The sequence below is a fragment of the Petromyzon marinus genome, chromosome 38 (genome assembly GCF_048934315.1).
Source record: "Petromyzon marinus isolate PM22_M1 ecotype Great Lakes invasive population chromosome 38, UKy_Petmar_22M1.pri1.0, whole genome shotgun sequence".
Classification (NCBI taxonomy): domain Eukaryota; kingdom Metazoa; phylum Chordata; class Hyperoartia; order Petromyzontiformes; family Petromyzontidae; genus Petromyzon; species Petromyzon marinus.
In genome coordinates, this window is record NC_133704.1 from 3283223 (window position 1) to 3299235 (window position 16013).

General features: G+C 54.4%; 1 protein-coding gene across 17 annotated transcripts in view; it reads left to right on the forward strand.

Moving 5' to 3' along the window:
• The window catches only part of LOC116950239 (nuclear receptor corepressor 1-like), a 69746-nt gene that overhangs the window by 49173 nt on the left and 4560 nt on the right, over positions 1-16013 (forward strand). For 12 of the 17 annotated variants that reach the window (XM_032967872.2, XM_032967879.2, XM_032967887.2 and 9 more), the window contains 20 exons: positions 32-198; positions 911-1034; positions 1211-1306; positions 1793-1902; positions 2448-2556; positions 4164-4301; positions 4527-4613; positions 4951-5237; positions 5772-5831; positions 5971-6406; positions 7399-7608; positions 8145-8432; positions 9060-9209; positions 9654-9804; positions 10068-10834; positions 13483-13656; positions 13793-13905; positions 14340-14437; positions 14590-14742; positions 15319-15476. In XM_032967872.2, coding sequence (XP_032823763.2) covers positions 32-198; positions 911-1034; positions 1211-1306; positions 1793-1902; positions 2448-2556; positions 4164-4301; positions 4527-4613; positions 4951-5237; positions 5772-5831; positions 5971-6406; positions 7399-7608; positions 8145-8432; positions 9060-9209; positions 9654-9804; positions 10068-10834; positions 13483-13656; positions 13793-13905; positions 14340-14437; positions 14590-14742; positions 15319-15476 — 3876 coding nt within the window. The remainder of the gene's footprint in view (positions 1-31; positions 199-910; positions 1035-1210; positions 1307-1792; positions 1903-2447; positions 2557-4163; positions 4302-4526; positions 4614-4950; positions 5238-5771; positions 5832-5970; positions 6407-7398; positions 7609-8144; positions 8433-9059; positions 9210-9653; positions 9805-10067; positions 10835-13482; positions 13657-13792; positions 13906-14339; positions 14438-14589; positions 14743-15318; positions 15477-16013) is intronic. The other 5 variants (XM_032967875.2, XM_032967885.2, XM_032967878.2 and 2 more) reach the window with 5 other exon arrangements.

A 16013-nucleotide genomic window follows, 5' to 3' on the forward strand; every position in this document is an offset into this window, starting at 1 on the left:
GGCATCTGTGCGGGGCGTGTCGCCACTCCAGGCTTGCAGCCGGCCCCGCACCTACTGGATGTGACCCGGCAGCCCGTGCCACGGCCGGCGCGGCTTGGCGCCATGCCGGGGCCCCCGCCACTCATCCCGTCAGGGAAGCAGGCCGGCACGGCCGAGAAGCCCACGGTCATCATGGGCGGAGGAGGCTCCATCACGCAGGTGGGACACGCACACAACCACAGCCGCATGCGCGCACACGCAAACAAAGAAAGATCCCCCGTATAGTGTTTAACAGACTGTTGGGGCAAATGTTGTTAGCGAACACCTATTCAGGCTCGTATTGCACACGAGGGGGTAGTTGGCCAGCATCACACCTAGCCGCCTTTGTATCTACAATTCTGATGCTTTACGCATCGCACCAGGTACTCGTTTAAGGCAACCGAGGGGAGGCCCAGGACCAGTTAAAATATATTTTCTGCCAATGTTCTTGGTTGTCACTGTGAATCGAACTCGGGGCACGTTGGTGAAGTGCGAGAGCAGCCAGAAGCACGACGTGAAGTCGCTGCTGGGCAGCCCGAGCCACCCGGCTCACGCCGGACTGGCGCAGCACCGGCTCATGGCGGACAGCGCTCGCGCCGCGGAGAGGGGGGGTGGCGTGGGGGGGGGGGGCGACGCGTCCTGCACTACCGCTCCACCTTAGCACGCACACACTTCTTCCTCTAGACTGCACAACCACACAATCCAGAGCACCTGGAAAAAACTTTTGCATGAGAGGAGCACACTATAGCGTGGCACAGATTGGCCTGTCTAACCTCTAACCCCTGCTTACCGCACCGAGTCATTCATGGTTGTGTTGTCATGCTTGTGTTGTAATTGTGTTGTGCTTGTTTTTGCGGCTGTGTTGTGGTTGTGTCGTGCCGCGGGCACGCAGGGCATCCCTGCGTACCCGTCGGGCGCGGTGCACGCGCGCGTCGCCTTCTCCACGGACCCGGGCAAGGTGGCTATGGGCTCCATCCTCATGGGCACGCCGCGGCCCGCGGACGCCTCCAAACACGGTGAGCATGCAGCGCGCACGATTTATGCTCCCCGCGGAGGTCCTCTGAAAGCCTCGCCTCGTCCCATTACTTTTTGGGGGAGGGTCCTGCCAAGCTTTCACAGGAGGGGATTGATTATTGCTGCATTCTGATCCCAGTTGAAGTAACTGTGCATGGTTGTCCGCGTGCACGTGCAGCGGCGGTGTCGGTCATCAAGCAGGAGGAGCTGTCTCCACGCGGGCAGCCCGAGGGCCTGCACTCCCGCCAGAGCTCGGACCCCTCAATCCTCATAGGTGTGAAGCCAGCGCTTGCTCATTGTCAACGAAACTAGGGTGGGAAACATTAGTCAGTAAGGCTTCTTAATGTGAGCCGGCAGTGTCTGTGAGTGGACGATGATCGTCGAGCGCAACAACCACTGCGACCGCTGCCCAGCAGAGAGCGAAGCGCGGCCGGCTGTGACGAGACAGAGCTCACGAGTGTGGGGACGAGGACGCTGACAGGGATAATGTAACATCTTCGTTAAGGCAGATATGGCAAATTGAATATTTACTGAGTTCACTAATTGGCAAACCTGATATAATATTGGGGACAAAATAATTATTCAACCGTCGCACCAATATTGAGTAACTGTGTGGACTACGTTTATGACTGCCATCCACGAGACTTACTAGGATTAAAACAAACGATGCCGACTGAATTAATACGGCAGGGCGGCCACTTGTGCCGTGTCGCTTCACCTCGCGCGTGCGTGTCTCTCCCTGTCGGCCGCGGTGGCGCAGCCGGGCCCTCGGCGGCGCCCATGCATGAGGGCGTCGTTTCCAAAGCGTCGGGGCCTCCGGCCAAGCTGTCGCTGGACTCCTCCGTGAACTACCGTGGCTCCATCTCGCAGGTGCTGAGATGCGCGGCGGCGAGGGCGGTGGTGAACTCGTTCCCCTAAAGGTCGCGCTCGAACTCGTGAGCGTTTTCACCAAATGTTATAGCGTGCCTTGTATGCACCCACTGAACGGCTGCAGCCACAGTAAGGAACTCATTCAATTGTTTACTTGATGTTAAACCAGGTAAGAGCCTGTTGAGATTTAACTGTTTCGTGTACAAGTGAGACATGGTTTAAGCAAAGCAAAACAAAGAGTGTAATGATCATAAAACATTGATGTTTAAGTGATTGTCACGTCTGCTGCAGCCGAAAGGTGCTCACAGTACAATTTCTATTTTCATAGCATTTACTTGGAACTGCATGACTCGCGCATAATCAGGGCGGCGTACTTGATTGGTTAAAGGCAGAAAAGGGGAAGGGAGGCCTTTAGCTGGGGAAGGAGGCCACCACGTGGCCGTCACCACACACGTAGTGGCCGGTCCTGCAGGGTGGCCTGCCCGAGAGCTGGTCCCTCTCCTCTCCTTGTTGCTCATTGCCCCATGCCTCCCCTCCACCACCAGGGCATCCCTGCGGAGGTGCTGTACAAAGGAACCATCTCCAAGCTGGCTTCCAGCGATGAGTCTGCCGGCTCTGACCGCGGGAAATCGAGCCACCCAATGTCCTACCCCTGTAAGTCGCATTTCCACCGAGTGCACAGGCATTTGTACATCACATTCTGGGATCTGCTCACACAGCCCTTTTGTCAATGCACTGCTGCATGAGGGCTTCCTCAAGCCTTGCGGTCGTAGGGTTATTTGACATCCATATTTCACAAATCTGGTCATTGAAGGTGGGGGAGCATATACGCTTTGAGTTGGGAACGTCACAATGATGGAAGTTGCGAACAACGTAGCGTGCACATTGGTGCATGGAGCAGCCTACAATTCTTGTTTTACTCTTTGGTTCTTTCGGTAAAGTGACGTACAAAGATAAAATAATAAATTAATTAATATCATACGACGTTTCTATTGCAACACAAGCAATCATCATCAGGTACAAATGAAAGAGAAACCAAACCTAGTAAACTTAGAAATATAATGCAATATAGCACAGATAGTCGGCTAACATAACAGTCAACACCCTACCTGGTTGATTACGTTCTTCCAAAGATTGCTAAATTTGAGAGAGATAAAACACAGAACCGGAGACACATAGACAGACACATAAGCAGAGAGAGATAACACAGAGACACAGAGAGAGAGACACACACACATAGGCACACAGAGAAACAACGCCTCTGTGTCGAGGCCTTAAATAGAAAGAGAGGGGGGCAGAGAGAGAGGGGGGAGGGGTAGAGAAATTAGCATGTCAACGAGAGACCAGACACAACTGCTGGAAGAAAGAGCAACTAAACGAGGGGAGACAGAGAAAACACACTAAATCAAACAAACTTAGTAAAATTTGGAAATGTAATGCAATGCAACACAGAGAGTTGGTCAACACACAATTAACACATGGCCTGGTTGATTACGTTCTTCCAAAGATTGCTCAATTAGAAGTCAAGTGTGAAATTTGAGAGAGAGACAAGACACAGACACGGAGACACAAAGACAGACACAAGCAGAGAAAGAACACAGAGACAGAGCGAAAACAAACTTAAAACCTCCCCGTAGAGGTGGTTCAAACTTTATTTGGCGCTTTCGTGACTGCAGGAATTACTCTTTGGTTCTTTCGGTAAAGTCACGTAGAAAGAGAAAATAATAAATAAAACAATAGCATACGACGTTTCGATTGCAACACAAGCAATCATCATCAGGTACAAATGAAAGAGAAACCAAACTTAGAAATATAATGCAATACAGCACAGATAGTCGGCTAACATAACAGTCAACACCCTACCTGGTTGATTACGTTCTTCCAAAGATTGCTACATTTAAGAGAGAGATAAAACACAGAACCGGAAGACACATAGACAGACACATCAGCAGAGAGCGATAGCACAGAGACACAGAGAGAGAGACACACATAGGCACACAGAGAAACAACGCCTCTGTGTCGAGGCCTTAAATAGAGAGAGAGGGGCATAGAGCTCGCTGCAGGCTCAGTTCTGCTTGGCTTCTCGTTGGGATACTGATCACAACTGAACTCGGCTGAACGCACTAAGAGTCAGTGAGTAACACTTTACAGATATGACTGAGTATATCTGCACTCGCCCTCCACTCGCCAACCAGCGCCGCTGCTCGTGCCGTTCCCTATTGCGAATGTCCGAGGTACCGGCGATCGGTGTGCATTTGCAGCTCTCCAGAAGAGCGCTGGCGAGGGCTCGCGGAGCCCCAGGGCCCCGCACGAGATGGCGGGGAGCAAGCGCACATACGACATGATGGAGGGCGACCTACAGAGGATGCACCGCCTCGCCGAGTCCAACCCCTACGAAGGTGCGTGTCCACGGCACCGCCAAGGGGCGGCCGAGGGCACCTCGCGGAGGGAGTTTTATGGAAAGGGTGGAAGCCGACGGGCTGAGGGATCATCTCTTGTCGGTTGTGCTCGATGTTTCTCACGGTTATGCTGTTGTAAATCGTTGTCGTACGAGATGAGAAGATGTTTATGTGCTCCAGGTATTTTATTGAATGAGCGCCACCACCACTCTGCTGTTGTGCCAGGCCTGTACAGTCGAGCCCAGCACAGGGAGGGCGCCGGCGTCCCGGACAATAAGGAGCGCGCATCCGTCCTCGGGTCCATCATGCACGGTTCGTTCTGCCTGTGAGCCCCGTCGCTCGTACGCCCACACTCCCCATTTAACGTTTGATTTCGGGGTGACGAGGTGGAGTTTGAACTGTCTTGCTCTGTCACTAACGTAGCTGTGCGCCCATTACAATTAAATAAGCACGCAATTCTGATTTGACTACAGACGTCCGCTTCTTCTTAGTCAAGAGTCCTGTTATTGTACGGATTGTCTTTAATATCAATTCCATTTCCTGTGAAGGTGGGGAAACTAATCGGTGGTTCAAGTCAGTGGCTCAGCCAGCATCCCCCGTTTGGAGGTGGCTTGAGAATGGAGCATTGTGTGTTGGCACGTGCGAGCAGGCACGCCGCGGGCCCACGTGGAGCCGGAGGAGTTCCACCGGCGCGAGAGCAAGCAGATCAAGCGCGAGGACATGTCGCCCAAAGGGGGCGGCTACGAGGGTGTCCTCGGCAAGGGCAAGCCCTACGACGGGCCTCATACCATCAAGGAGACGGGCCGCTCCATCCATGAGCTCCCGCGAGCCGACGGCCGTAAGCCGGCCGAGACGGCGCAGCAACAGCAGCAGCGCCGCACCCCCGAGGTGATCCACGCGCCGACGCGGGTCCTGCACGAGGGCTCCATCGCACAGGTGACCACTCGTGCCTCCGCCATGCCCTCGCATTTCTGCAGCGATCGCTGTTAACAAGACTAGGAGAGGCAGCTGGGATGGGTTTTGGTTTCTCGCAGGTGCGGAGCTCCAGGTTCACGGCCGTTTGTACCCAGGGTACAGCAGCCCAAATGTATGCAGCTGTGTTTATAAATACACTTTGTTTTGTTGTGTGCGAATTTTTTACGTGCCAACGAAACCACCTGCGCTTGCGGTTCCCACTGTCGGGGTGCCCCCCAGCTGGTGGTCTGGCACAGCCGGTGTTGTACTTTGATGCTGAAATTTTTTTACAAATCGGAGCGTGTGTTCTTAGTCACGAGAGCACGTTTATACTGTAGATTCATACTATTCGGAAGAATTCTGCTTTTTGAAATAGCTTCTTATACCAAGAAGCGTTAATAATAAGCATGCACGAAGAAAACCAGAGAATGCGGCGGCAAGGCCATCCCTCGCGGTAGAGCGTCTATGGTGTGGGTGCCTCATTGCTCACCCAAGCTCTTCCCATTCACACTCCAGATTGCTGGGGTTCATGCTGGATCAAAAATCCAGCTTGCCACAGCTGTAAATTATGTGCTGGTAGGTCAAAAGAAATTGCACATTGAACCCGAGTACCCAATTGAAGAATTTTTCACGCATTTTTAACGCACGCACCAGACAGCGGCGATCGAGCGGGAGTTGAGCGTCCCCCGTCCGTGCGTGTGCGCGCGCATCACAGGGCACGCCGGTGAAATACGAGGGCAGCCTGAAGCACGACGTGAAGTCGCTGCTGGGCAGCCCGAGCCACCTGGCCCACGCCGGGCTGGCGCAGCACCTGCTCATGGCGGACGGCGCTCGCGCCGCGGAGAGGGGGGGTGGCGTGGGGGGTGGCGACGCGTCCTCACGGCAGTCGGGCGACAGGGGGGCCGGCGGTGGCGGCAGCGGCGGTGGCCGCTACGAGGAGGGCAAACCCGAGGACCTGTCGCGCCTGCGCTCCACGTCCGTAGTGAGCGCAGCGCCCGGTTCGTCGGTGCTGAGGGGCGGCCCCCATGACGCCGGAAAGTCCCAGCTGAGCCCCGGCACGTATGAGGAGCAGCTGGCCACGATGCGCCTGCCCGTCGGCTACCAGGGCTCCATCGCTCGCTCGTCGCCCGCCCTCGTCCGCTCGTCTGAAGGTGCCGACCGCGGCCCGAGCATCACGGTGTGGGGAGTCTGACCGCCGGATCTTTGGTCACGGTGATGCCTGGTTTCATTAAACCGAGCTTAGTTTGTTATTGGCTGTTTAAAGGAAGATGCGGAAGAAAAAACACACTGCTCCCGTTTCGCAAGGTGGTGCCCAGGTTGTGTCTGCTGGGCTCTTCGGCGCACATTTTAAACTTTATAATGTTATTGTCATCAGACATCTTTTGGGTTCTTTCGGTAAAGTCACGTAGAATGGAGATAAAATAATAAAAATAATAATAACAGAATAAAATTCTCACGATGTTTCGGCCACAACACAAGTGGCCGAAACGTCGTGAGGATTTTTTTTAATTTTATCTCCATTCTACGTGACTACCGAAAGAACCCAGAAGGTGAATCCCTGCAGTCACGAAGCTTTAAATCGAAAAATGTCATTAGACACTTTAGTGGCATGACTGCTTCTTCACTTCTGTGTTTGATAATACAACGTCACTGCAGTGAAGTCACTGGGGCATACCGCAAAGTCACATTAACGTACTTATTTTCCCTCGTTAATGTAGCCTGAAACTTTTGACAGTCTGGAACTCGCAACGTAGGGGCCCTTCTGCTTGATGGGATCTGTTTTTGGTTGAAGATTCCATTAAGGGAATGTGTATTTAATCTAGTTTTTAATTTCCCTGTGGAAAGATTCCAAAAATTCTGATGCAGCAACTGTTGTTAAAAACAGCTGAGGTTGCGTTTTTGCGACATAAATCGTTGGCACCCACGTAGTCAATAAGAAAAATCCTCCCAGAGAAACTGAGAAAAAGGAATTGGCTTGGCTGAGGGTGTTTTTTTTTTACTCTGGCTCATCACGGTGGCCTGATTGATGATGTCACTAAAAATTCTTAAAGATTCTTAAATGCCGGGGAAGAGAATTCTGTTCTTGCGGATCGTGCGGGTGCGGACCGACATTAATCGCAGAAAAAAAAAAACTCTCTTTCAGGGAGCATCACGACGGGCAAGCCCGTGTCTCACGAGCGCAAATCTACGCCCACGCCGCGCGACAACGCCGCGCCCAAGTCTCCGGGCGCGGTGCAGGAGCGTGCCGGCACGCACAGCCCCTACGACACAGCGATGCGCGACATATACCGTGCGCACCTCCCGCTGGGCTTTGACCCCGCCAACGCCGTCTACCACCCGGCCTTCCTGCAAGGCGAGCGTCATTGCACCCCGCACCCCACGCGGCGCGCCCGCCCACCGTAAAGAAATTCGGACGGAAGGGGGGCTTAATCACCTGCCTTTCGGAATCGCATCCAATCTTGGAACCGAAGTTTTGGGCGGCCGCTATGGTCACAGGGCCGCAGGCCTACGTGGTGGGCAGGAGAAGCCACCACAGCATGGTCCCCTTGTTGTACTGTGATTCTGTGCTCCCTCTCGTCACTAACCGGCACTGACCAGCGTGGTGAAGTATGGTCACATAACACTTGAAGTGACGGCATTGACCGAATATGTATATCCTCCAAATGGTTTAGCATTCTGGTTTCTCAGATGATCACTGCCAAGGGCATTCTTTGAAAGGTCATGGAGCATGGCTGCTGCTGTAACGGTGGTTCCTGTTGCTGCTGTGTATTGGCAACTCGAGTGCTGTGTAATGAAGTGTTGGAGCCTGCGAGTGAGGGAGATGGGTGAATGCGCAGGGTAGCAAGTGCAGTTGTTGACGCTCGTCTCTGGTATTGCGGTTATCTTTAGCGGTTGGGCCTTACGCTCTTAACCCCGCAGCTCAGGGATACTTGATGGCGCGGCCTGGGACGGTGGGGGCCCGACAGCTGTCACCGGGCCCGGCCTACCCGGGTGCCTACCAGCTGTACCACCACCACCCGCACGTGTTCTCCGAGTCGGCGGCCGTCATGGAGAACCGGCAGACGCTGCTCAACGATTACATCACCTCGCAGCAAATGCTGCGTCCCGAGGTGGGGGGCCGGGGGCTGTCCCCCCGCGACGTCCCCGTCACCGTCTCCGCCTACCCCCTCCACCCAAGTACGCGCGCGCACGCACGCATGCACGTATGCATGCGCACACGCCACAAACTCGCTTTTTAGCCATCTCTTAGAACTCGAGCGGCCGAGTTTGTATCGCTCTGCTCAGAACTCAAGCGACAGCTCTATTGAGTCTCAAGACTTTTCTAGGAAGGTCCTGCTAAGTGAGGATGTTTGGCCAAGTCCTTTTTAATTAAGAACCGTTTGTGCTATGATCTTGTCAGAGACCTGATGCTAAGCAGGGTCCAGCAGGGTTAGTACTTAGAGGAGTCGTAGGCTTGGGCTTTAATGTGGCCAGGAGATTTCAGGACATTGGATCTTGTGCGGAGCTTCGATTGTTACGCCTTCATATGTGTAGGTGTTCTCCAGGTGCTGCAGTTTCCGGGTGCTGCAGTTTCCTCCCACGCGTAGCCAAACTCTCATTCCAGTAATTACCAAACATTGTAATGCAGCACCCTCCTGAGAAAGTCTGAGCCTCAGGCTCCCTGGCTAAATAAGGCCCATTACTATTATGTTATCTTTATAGTTGACACAGCTACACGACTTGCAGTGCCCTGATCGTGAATTAAGAACAGAAATGGACGATTCCCTTCTGGATTCTACAGCCGTGCGCATTGTGTGCTCTCAGGCATCATCAACCTCGCCCAGATGTCGCACCACCCCATGCTGGTGCCGCAGTCCGGAGGCACCAGCACGCCGCCCATGGACCGCATCACCTACATGCCCGGCACCTCGCCCGCGTTCAGCCGCCCCTACACCGCCTCGCCCCTCTCGCCCGGTGAGCGCCACCGCCCCGCGGACAGCTCCTGTCGTAGCACCGCGCCCGGTTCATGACCGCGGATGGTGGCCAAGTCGTTCGGCACCCCTGGGATCCTGGGTTTGAGTTTGATTACACCACCTTCTCAGCTGTAGCGGGTTGATCATCTCAGCCCAGGTGCCAATGACTGCACAAACAAAACCACCATAGGACATTTGAATTTTCATGTACTTTGAATAATTTCCAGCTCTGAGACTTCAAACAAAATTGATTTCATTGACATGACAGGCCAAATAAATGGTGTGCTCCCGAGTGTGGTTGAAGGGCCCTAGTGAAGTGACATCATCCTCTGGAGCTATTCTCTGATACAGGGTGGTGCACTCAAGGGAATGTCTTCGCCGTACGGTGGCACAGTTGCTATGTCATTGACGGCGCCGTGCTTGATGCGTGGCGCTGTCTCCGCAGGGGTGGACCCGACGGGGCTCTACGCCAAAGGGTCTCCATCACCCGCGTCCCCGCGCCCCCGGGAGAACGTCATCCAGAGGCCGAGCATCGTGCAGGGCACGGGCAAGACGGTGATCACGTCCACCGAGTCGCTCGTCCACTCACGGCCCGGGTGAGCGGCTCTCCTCTCGCTTCCCTCGCTGTCCGCCGAGACGGAATCGGACTCGCTGCTCTGTAGTGCGCTTCAACGTTTGTGAGATGCACCTAAATTAATGTGCAATGTCTCTGTTGATAGTGTTTTGCATTTGTGGTGTCCCAGAGCCAGACTTTTCGGAATACTGCTGTGTTCATTTGTCATGGAGAAATGTATAGAGTTGAGGTTGCTGGTGGGAGTGCTGCTGTGGTAGTAAGTTTTGGGTGTGACTTTTCCTACAGGTCTCACGGGCTGGAGGTTTCGGCCAACGCCCAGGGAGGCGGGATGCAGTCGCGCTCCAACTCGGAGCATTACAAGGGCAAGGAGGGCAAGGCGGAGTCGTTCTCCGGGCGGAGGGAAGAGTACCCGTCGTCGCGCAGCAAGTCCCAGCACTCGGGTGCAGAACCCCATGCGGCCGTCAAGTCTCACCACCCGTACCCCGACGGGCAGGCCGCTGCTGCCGCCGCCTTGTCGGCGCAACACGAATCCTGGCGCCGGGTGGAGCTGGCAAACAGGCAGCAGGAGCACAGAGCTGAACACAGGACGGAACACAGGACGGAGCACAGGCCCGAACACAGGCCCGAAATAGCGAGCTATCACACGTCGGTGCTGAGCACGGCGCAGTCGGTGCGCCCGCTGCCCTCGCTGTCGTACGCCTACAGCGAAGTGGGTGGCGGGAAAGAGCTGCGCGCGGCTGCACACTACGCCGAGCAGCAGCAGCAGCAGCAGGCCGGCCAAAAGGACGTGCGCTCGCAGGCCGTGGCGCAGCAGCAGCAGTTCTCTGACGGTAGCGCTGGTAAACAGCGGGGTCAGGCCATGCAGCCTATGACTCAGTACCCCGACGTTAGCAACAGCAGCGGCAAGGAGCGGCCACAGACTAAGCCCTTGTCGCGGCACGAGCAGGAGCTGCGAACCCATGGTAAGACTACGATGACGGCGGCAAGCTTCATTGATGCTGTAATCACTCGGCAGATTTCCACGCACGCTGTGCACGCCGCGCCTGGGGACGGTAAGGCTCAGCCCGGCACGGCGACCCCACCCTTCCACCTGTGGTCGTGGTTGTCACCCTTACACAGCCCCTTTGTTCCCCTTCCACGCACCACCCTGCCCCCCCCCCGCTGTGTCCGAGCCATCCGTGCTGTCCGTGTGCATGTGCCACGATTTGTTCATTCGTCTAGGGCATCAGTGAGGATGGCGAAGAGCGCGGGTTAATTTGGCACGCGACGAGTCAGCCACTGCTCCAATTGAAGAATGACGTTTTTTTGCCTCATTGGCACTGTCTTAATTTATTACGCATTAGTTCACCTGAAGGTGGTAACAACCGCATAAAATGTGCGCAAGTTAAAACCAACTTGTTCCTGCGCACACACTTTGTGATGCGCGCATCACGTGAAGATCGATTTTACTCGATGAATCCACGCTGCCCTCGTATGACCGTGGTTGCGCGAGTGATAACGTTTGTGTTGAACATGGGAGAGGAGAGAGAGGCTCCTCAACAATTGGCGCCTTGTGGCCGAGAGGCTTGTGTGGAGCCGCAGCACCGCCTGGCGGGGAGTGTGGAGTTGACTCCTGCGCACTGGCCACCGCCACAGTGGTCGCCCTCTTAAAGGGTCTCCGGTTGCGGGTGCTGAATGGGTTCACACGAATTAGACTTTCGTATATTGCTGAACGGATGAACAAATGAGATGCCTTTTTTTTACCATGGAGATGCATGTATAGGATGTGGTCATAATAGACACCCGTTAAAAAAAGTGTGATCATGTGTCCGGTTAACTCCACTGTGATGAAATTACGGTGTTTGGGAGACACCCGCCTAATCGCGCAATTGAATGTACAAAGTCACCGTTTCGGCTTTTCTCGTGTCGGAATGTGCAGACACGGTCGACGGGCGCCATAAACGCCGATGCCTCACCGTGTCACATCGCGCCGGCAGTGATCTCGTACTTTCGTTACTGTGGAGTCGCCCATCTCTGTCACATATAAGACAAAAGGAAAAGTCTCAATGATCTCCTGCTCAAACGAGCATTGAGGCATTGGTGCTAATCTCATGCTTACAGCCCTGAGACGGTGGTGGAAATTCCACATTCCTATGCCAGGGTGAGTCTGTCCTCAGGACAACCACTTTTGACTTCACCGCAAAGTGGTACTGGTGTTTTTAACCCCCGGAGGGATGATGGACAGTCAACCTCTGATCAGGATTTTTACGTGTAACCTTCCCATTGTGAGCCGCTCGCTCTGTACCGCTGAGACGCCTGGCCGAAAATATCACCTGTATCGTGAGTGAATGTCAGCGTTAATGAGGTGTCTTAAAAATGCTCAGTGGCCCTGTTACCTGTGCCGGTATTCTTCAAGGAACAATCCTGAAAAGCGCCCGAGGCGTGTACATAGTTGCGTGTGCCACTTGGACTCGTCCAGATTAGCCTACGTTGGCGACGTTCCTCGGGTTCTTCGACCTGCGCTTAAACGATGAAATCCACACACACACGTGTCCCTCTTAACGATGCTGTGTGCGCGAGCAGCATACGTGAGTAAGTAGTAGCTGCTGGATTAGGCAGCGCTGTAACCCGGCTGGCACTGCTTGAATTTGGCCCCGTCGCGTCGGGGAGCGGTCGACGCGTAACAGTTGGCCACCCCCCCTGCCCAGCAGATCCGATGAATTGTCACGATCCAAGGTTGCGATTCGATTCAAGGATATATTTTTCATCTCGTTTGTTGTGGTTCACCTTTGTACAGTTTTGGCCGCTCCTTCAGCCTAAATGTACATGAGCATATCGTGATTAAAACTAAAAATAATCTACCCGTGTATCTTGAGCACGAGAATCTATTTAAATCATGGAATCGAATCATGACATTTGCAAGTCACCACATTAGTCCTCTCATGAATATTGGTTTAGTCGCCCATTCACATTTGTAAAATCAACTCAAAACATTCGTCGCTGACACTGTGTGTGCAGTCAACGAGCGTGAGTTTTTGTTATTGTGCACCACTGCCAACGCCGCAGCAGCATCACCAAATCATTAGCGTTTGTGGTTATGCATGCTAGCCAGGGCTTAACTTCTCTCGCAGTGTTTAATGGGTCACTGTGGTGATCATGTGACTCATACTAGATGTGCTGTGCCGGTTACGGAAATGTTTTCTTGATCACCAACCCGGACATCCCCATCTGAAATGAATCCCCGATCGTGCCCCCATGAAGCTCGAGCAGAGCCTTGAGCCTCATGACTTTGTCCCACGCCGAACGACCCATTGCGCAACTCGGTTGCATGCAATCGCATCGCTTGAGTGCGGGCATCTCTGTTGCGAGTTGCGAGCAGTCGCGGCGCAGCCCGTTGCTCACACTCGAGACAGACTCTGACTTGCAAGCCACCTGCTCGGCCATTTTCTAGCGAAGTAGTTGATTATTACATGCACATTTGAGAACGACGCACGATTGGTTGTTAGTCGTGTTGTGGGTGGGTAGGGGTAGTCGAGGTGACCAGAAAATGGGCGTGCTTATGCTCTAACCGGTGTGGCCAGCTGTGCCAGACGCGTTCTAGTTTCCCTCGCTGCACAACTCTCTGGTTCGGTTGTGTGGACACGTCTTTACGCTGGCAGCCGTTGCGGCCAGCCGGGCGAGACGGGCTGCCGTTACAGCCAGCGCGCTTGTCTCCCAACAGCCGCTCAGCAGCAACAGCAGCAACAGCAGCAACAGCAGCAACAGCAGCAACAGCAACAGCAGCAGCACCGCTACCAGATGGGGGGCGCGGATGGCATTGAGATCATCAGCCCCCCGTCGACGCCGACGCCGCCACGGCACGAGATGCCCAGGGCGCAGCGACAGCACATGGACGGTGAGACAACAACAACGGCACACGGCCCTCCAGGATGAACGGCCGGCGATCATGCACAGCACCTGGAGTCTCTGTTTGGAGTTGGCGCAGCGCTGGTGTGGAAGCCGAGATTCCCTTGCATTTGTCTCTGACCCAGCAGCGTTGGCAGAAGGAGGAGGAGGGCAGCCGTGGCTGCAAGAGGGCCGGCCCCACCACCCCGAGTCTGGGCGGATGCAGCACCGAGTCATTACCTTGGCCGACCACATTCACGTGAGTCACGTGTGTCAGACAGTCGCAACCCGTGGATGTGTGTTGTCATTGTCTGCGTCTGCGCGCACGCCCCTTTTGTAAATCCGCTGGTGGATGAGGGTCTTGCCCCACGCCGTGTGGGGCATGAGGGCTTGTGAACACTGGCATACGTGGGAGTGTAGACGTGCAACAGTGGATGTTGCTGCGCTGCCCATCGTGTGGGTCGGTCGAAGGGGGGCGCCCGGGATCTGTTCAGATATGTATGTACGTATGTTGAACTTCTCTCGCACTATACGTAGCCAACCGCGATAATCGGATGTGCCCAATGTCATTAGCTTTGTCCTAGAAACGAACTCAGGTCGCCCAGTTCAAAGTACATTGCATTCATGACCGCGCCACGGATCCACGCCAGAGAAGGCGCAATGACATGTTTACGCACGGTTTTGTCGTTTCAGGAAATCATAACGAAAGATTATCAAAGCGTCGGGGCGCCTCTTTCTCAAGCCACTTCGCAGCAAGCGCAATACTTATTCCCTGGGTCGGGCCGGCTCAGGTGTGTGCGGCCACGCAGGCACGCACGCACGACACACACACGCACGGCACACGTCCACACACATAGTTGCCACTCAAAATTGCCGCTTGCACGCGTGGGGTGCGAGCGGCGTCCGGGACATGCCCGTGACTCGGGGCTGCTGTTATCTTCAGGCCTGGCAAGTCTCCAGAGAGGAGTGGGATTTCCCCAGCCAACCCCGAGGTGCTCATCGAGCCAATCTCACCCCCGCAGCAGCAGCAGCTGGCGGGCTCAGAGCGCGCTGACGGCGCCCCCAGCCTGTCCCATCGCGACGGGGACGACCACGGGTGCGTTCACACGACCTCTCGGCCAATGGCGCCAGACGTGGCGCAGCCCGGTCCGGGAATCTGTGAAAAAATATTTTCGGTGCAAGGATTTGAGATAAAATCCTGTGCTTTGATAGATCGTTTCTCCTTCCCTGCACCGGTCACCAGTCGAGTTTCTGCTGTGATGTTGACTCACAAACCAGGACTGTGGGGAACCTTTTCCTTACTTGGGGTCCAATAGAGTCACACGCATTAACACACACCCCAGCGTCCTGCAATAACAATGCGGAAGGCAACGCACTTGTTGATTGGCTAAAAAGGTGCCCTTACAGTGACAGAAGTGATGCAGCGTGGCACTAACATTGGAAGCACGGTGTGGTTAACAGGCAGAATATTTTCCCCTCTCGTACCCGATTAGTGTGCCTAAGATACTTGCAATGGTGAATTAATGTAATATGTAGACCGTTTATAAGTGGTAGGCCCCGTTCATCCGTGGACCACGAGTCCCCACTCCTTTACTAAACCCATAGATTTCCGCTGGTGCGTGCGGTGCGCTAAGACCGCTGTGTGGTGATGTTGTTGTGGCCGCTGGCGTAGGTCGTCCGCCTTGAGGCAAGGCTCGCCGCACCTCGGCATGAGCGTGCCAGCTTATTTCCGCAACCTGGACGAGAACAGCTCGGCCATCGTGAAGACCAAGAAGCAGGAGATATTCCGCAAGCACAGCTCGGCGGGCAGCAGCGGGGAGCCTGAGATGGGTGCGTGAAGCCGACTCTCACTGCCCTGCGCCCGCGCACTCGTGGCCCATGTCCCAGTCTCTGTCACCGTTTTACGCTTCAGCCGGCGACGTAGCACATCGGTGACGCAGAGGTTCCCGGTTTGAATCGAGAGGGACTGCCCTCATCATTCTCCGGTGTCATCAGAATCATAACATTTATTTATGCTGGAGGAATCCGATGAGCTATGAAGCGCTCTTTCACAGATGGTCCATTAAAAATAACTGTGATAAGGTGACGTGTCGTCTGCTTCTCACAGTGGACATTAAAGATCCCTTGACGTCATTCGCAAAGCTGGGCCGTCATGTGCCGGCTTCAGGGTCCAAAGCAAATTCGAACATTACACCGTAAATGATTCAATTGGGCCCTACTGTACATAGCAATCACCATCTCCTTCTGGCAGACTAAGGCCCAGGTCACTTATGGAAAATTAGCTTATTGTGGTCTTATGTGTTCTCATCTGGTTAAACAAAATAAACTTGAAACACTTCACCATATCCCTGCATGAAATAATTAACC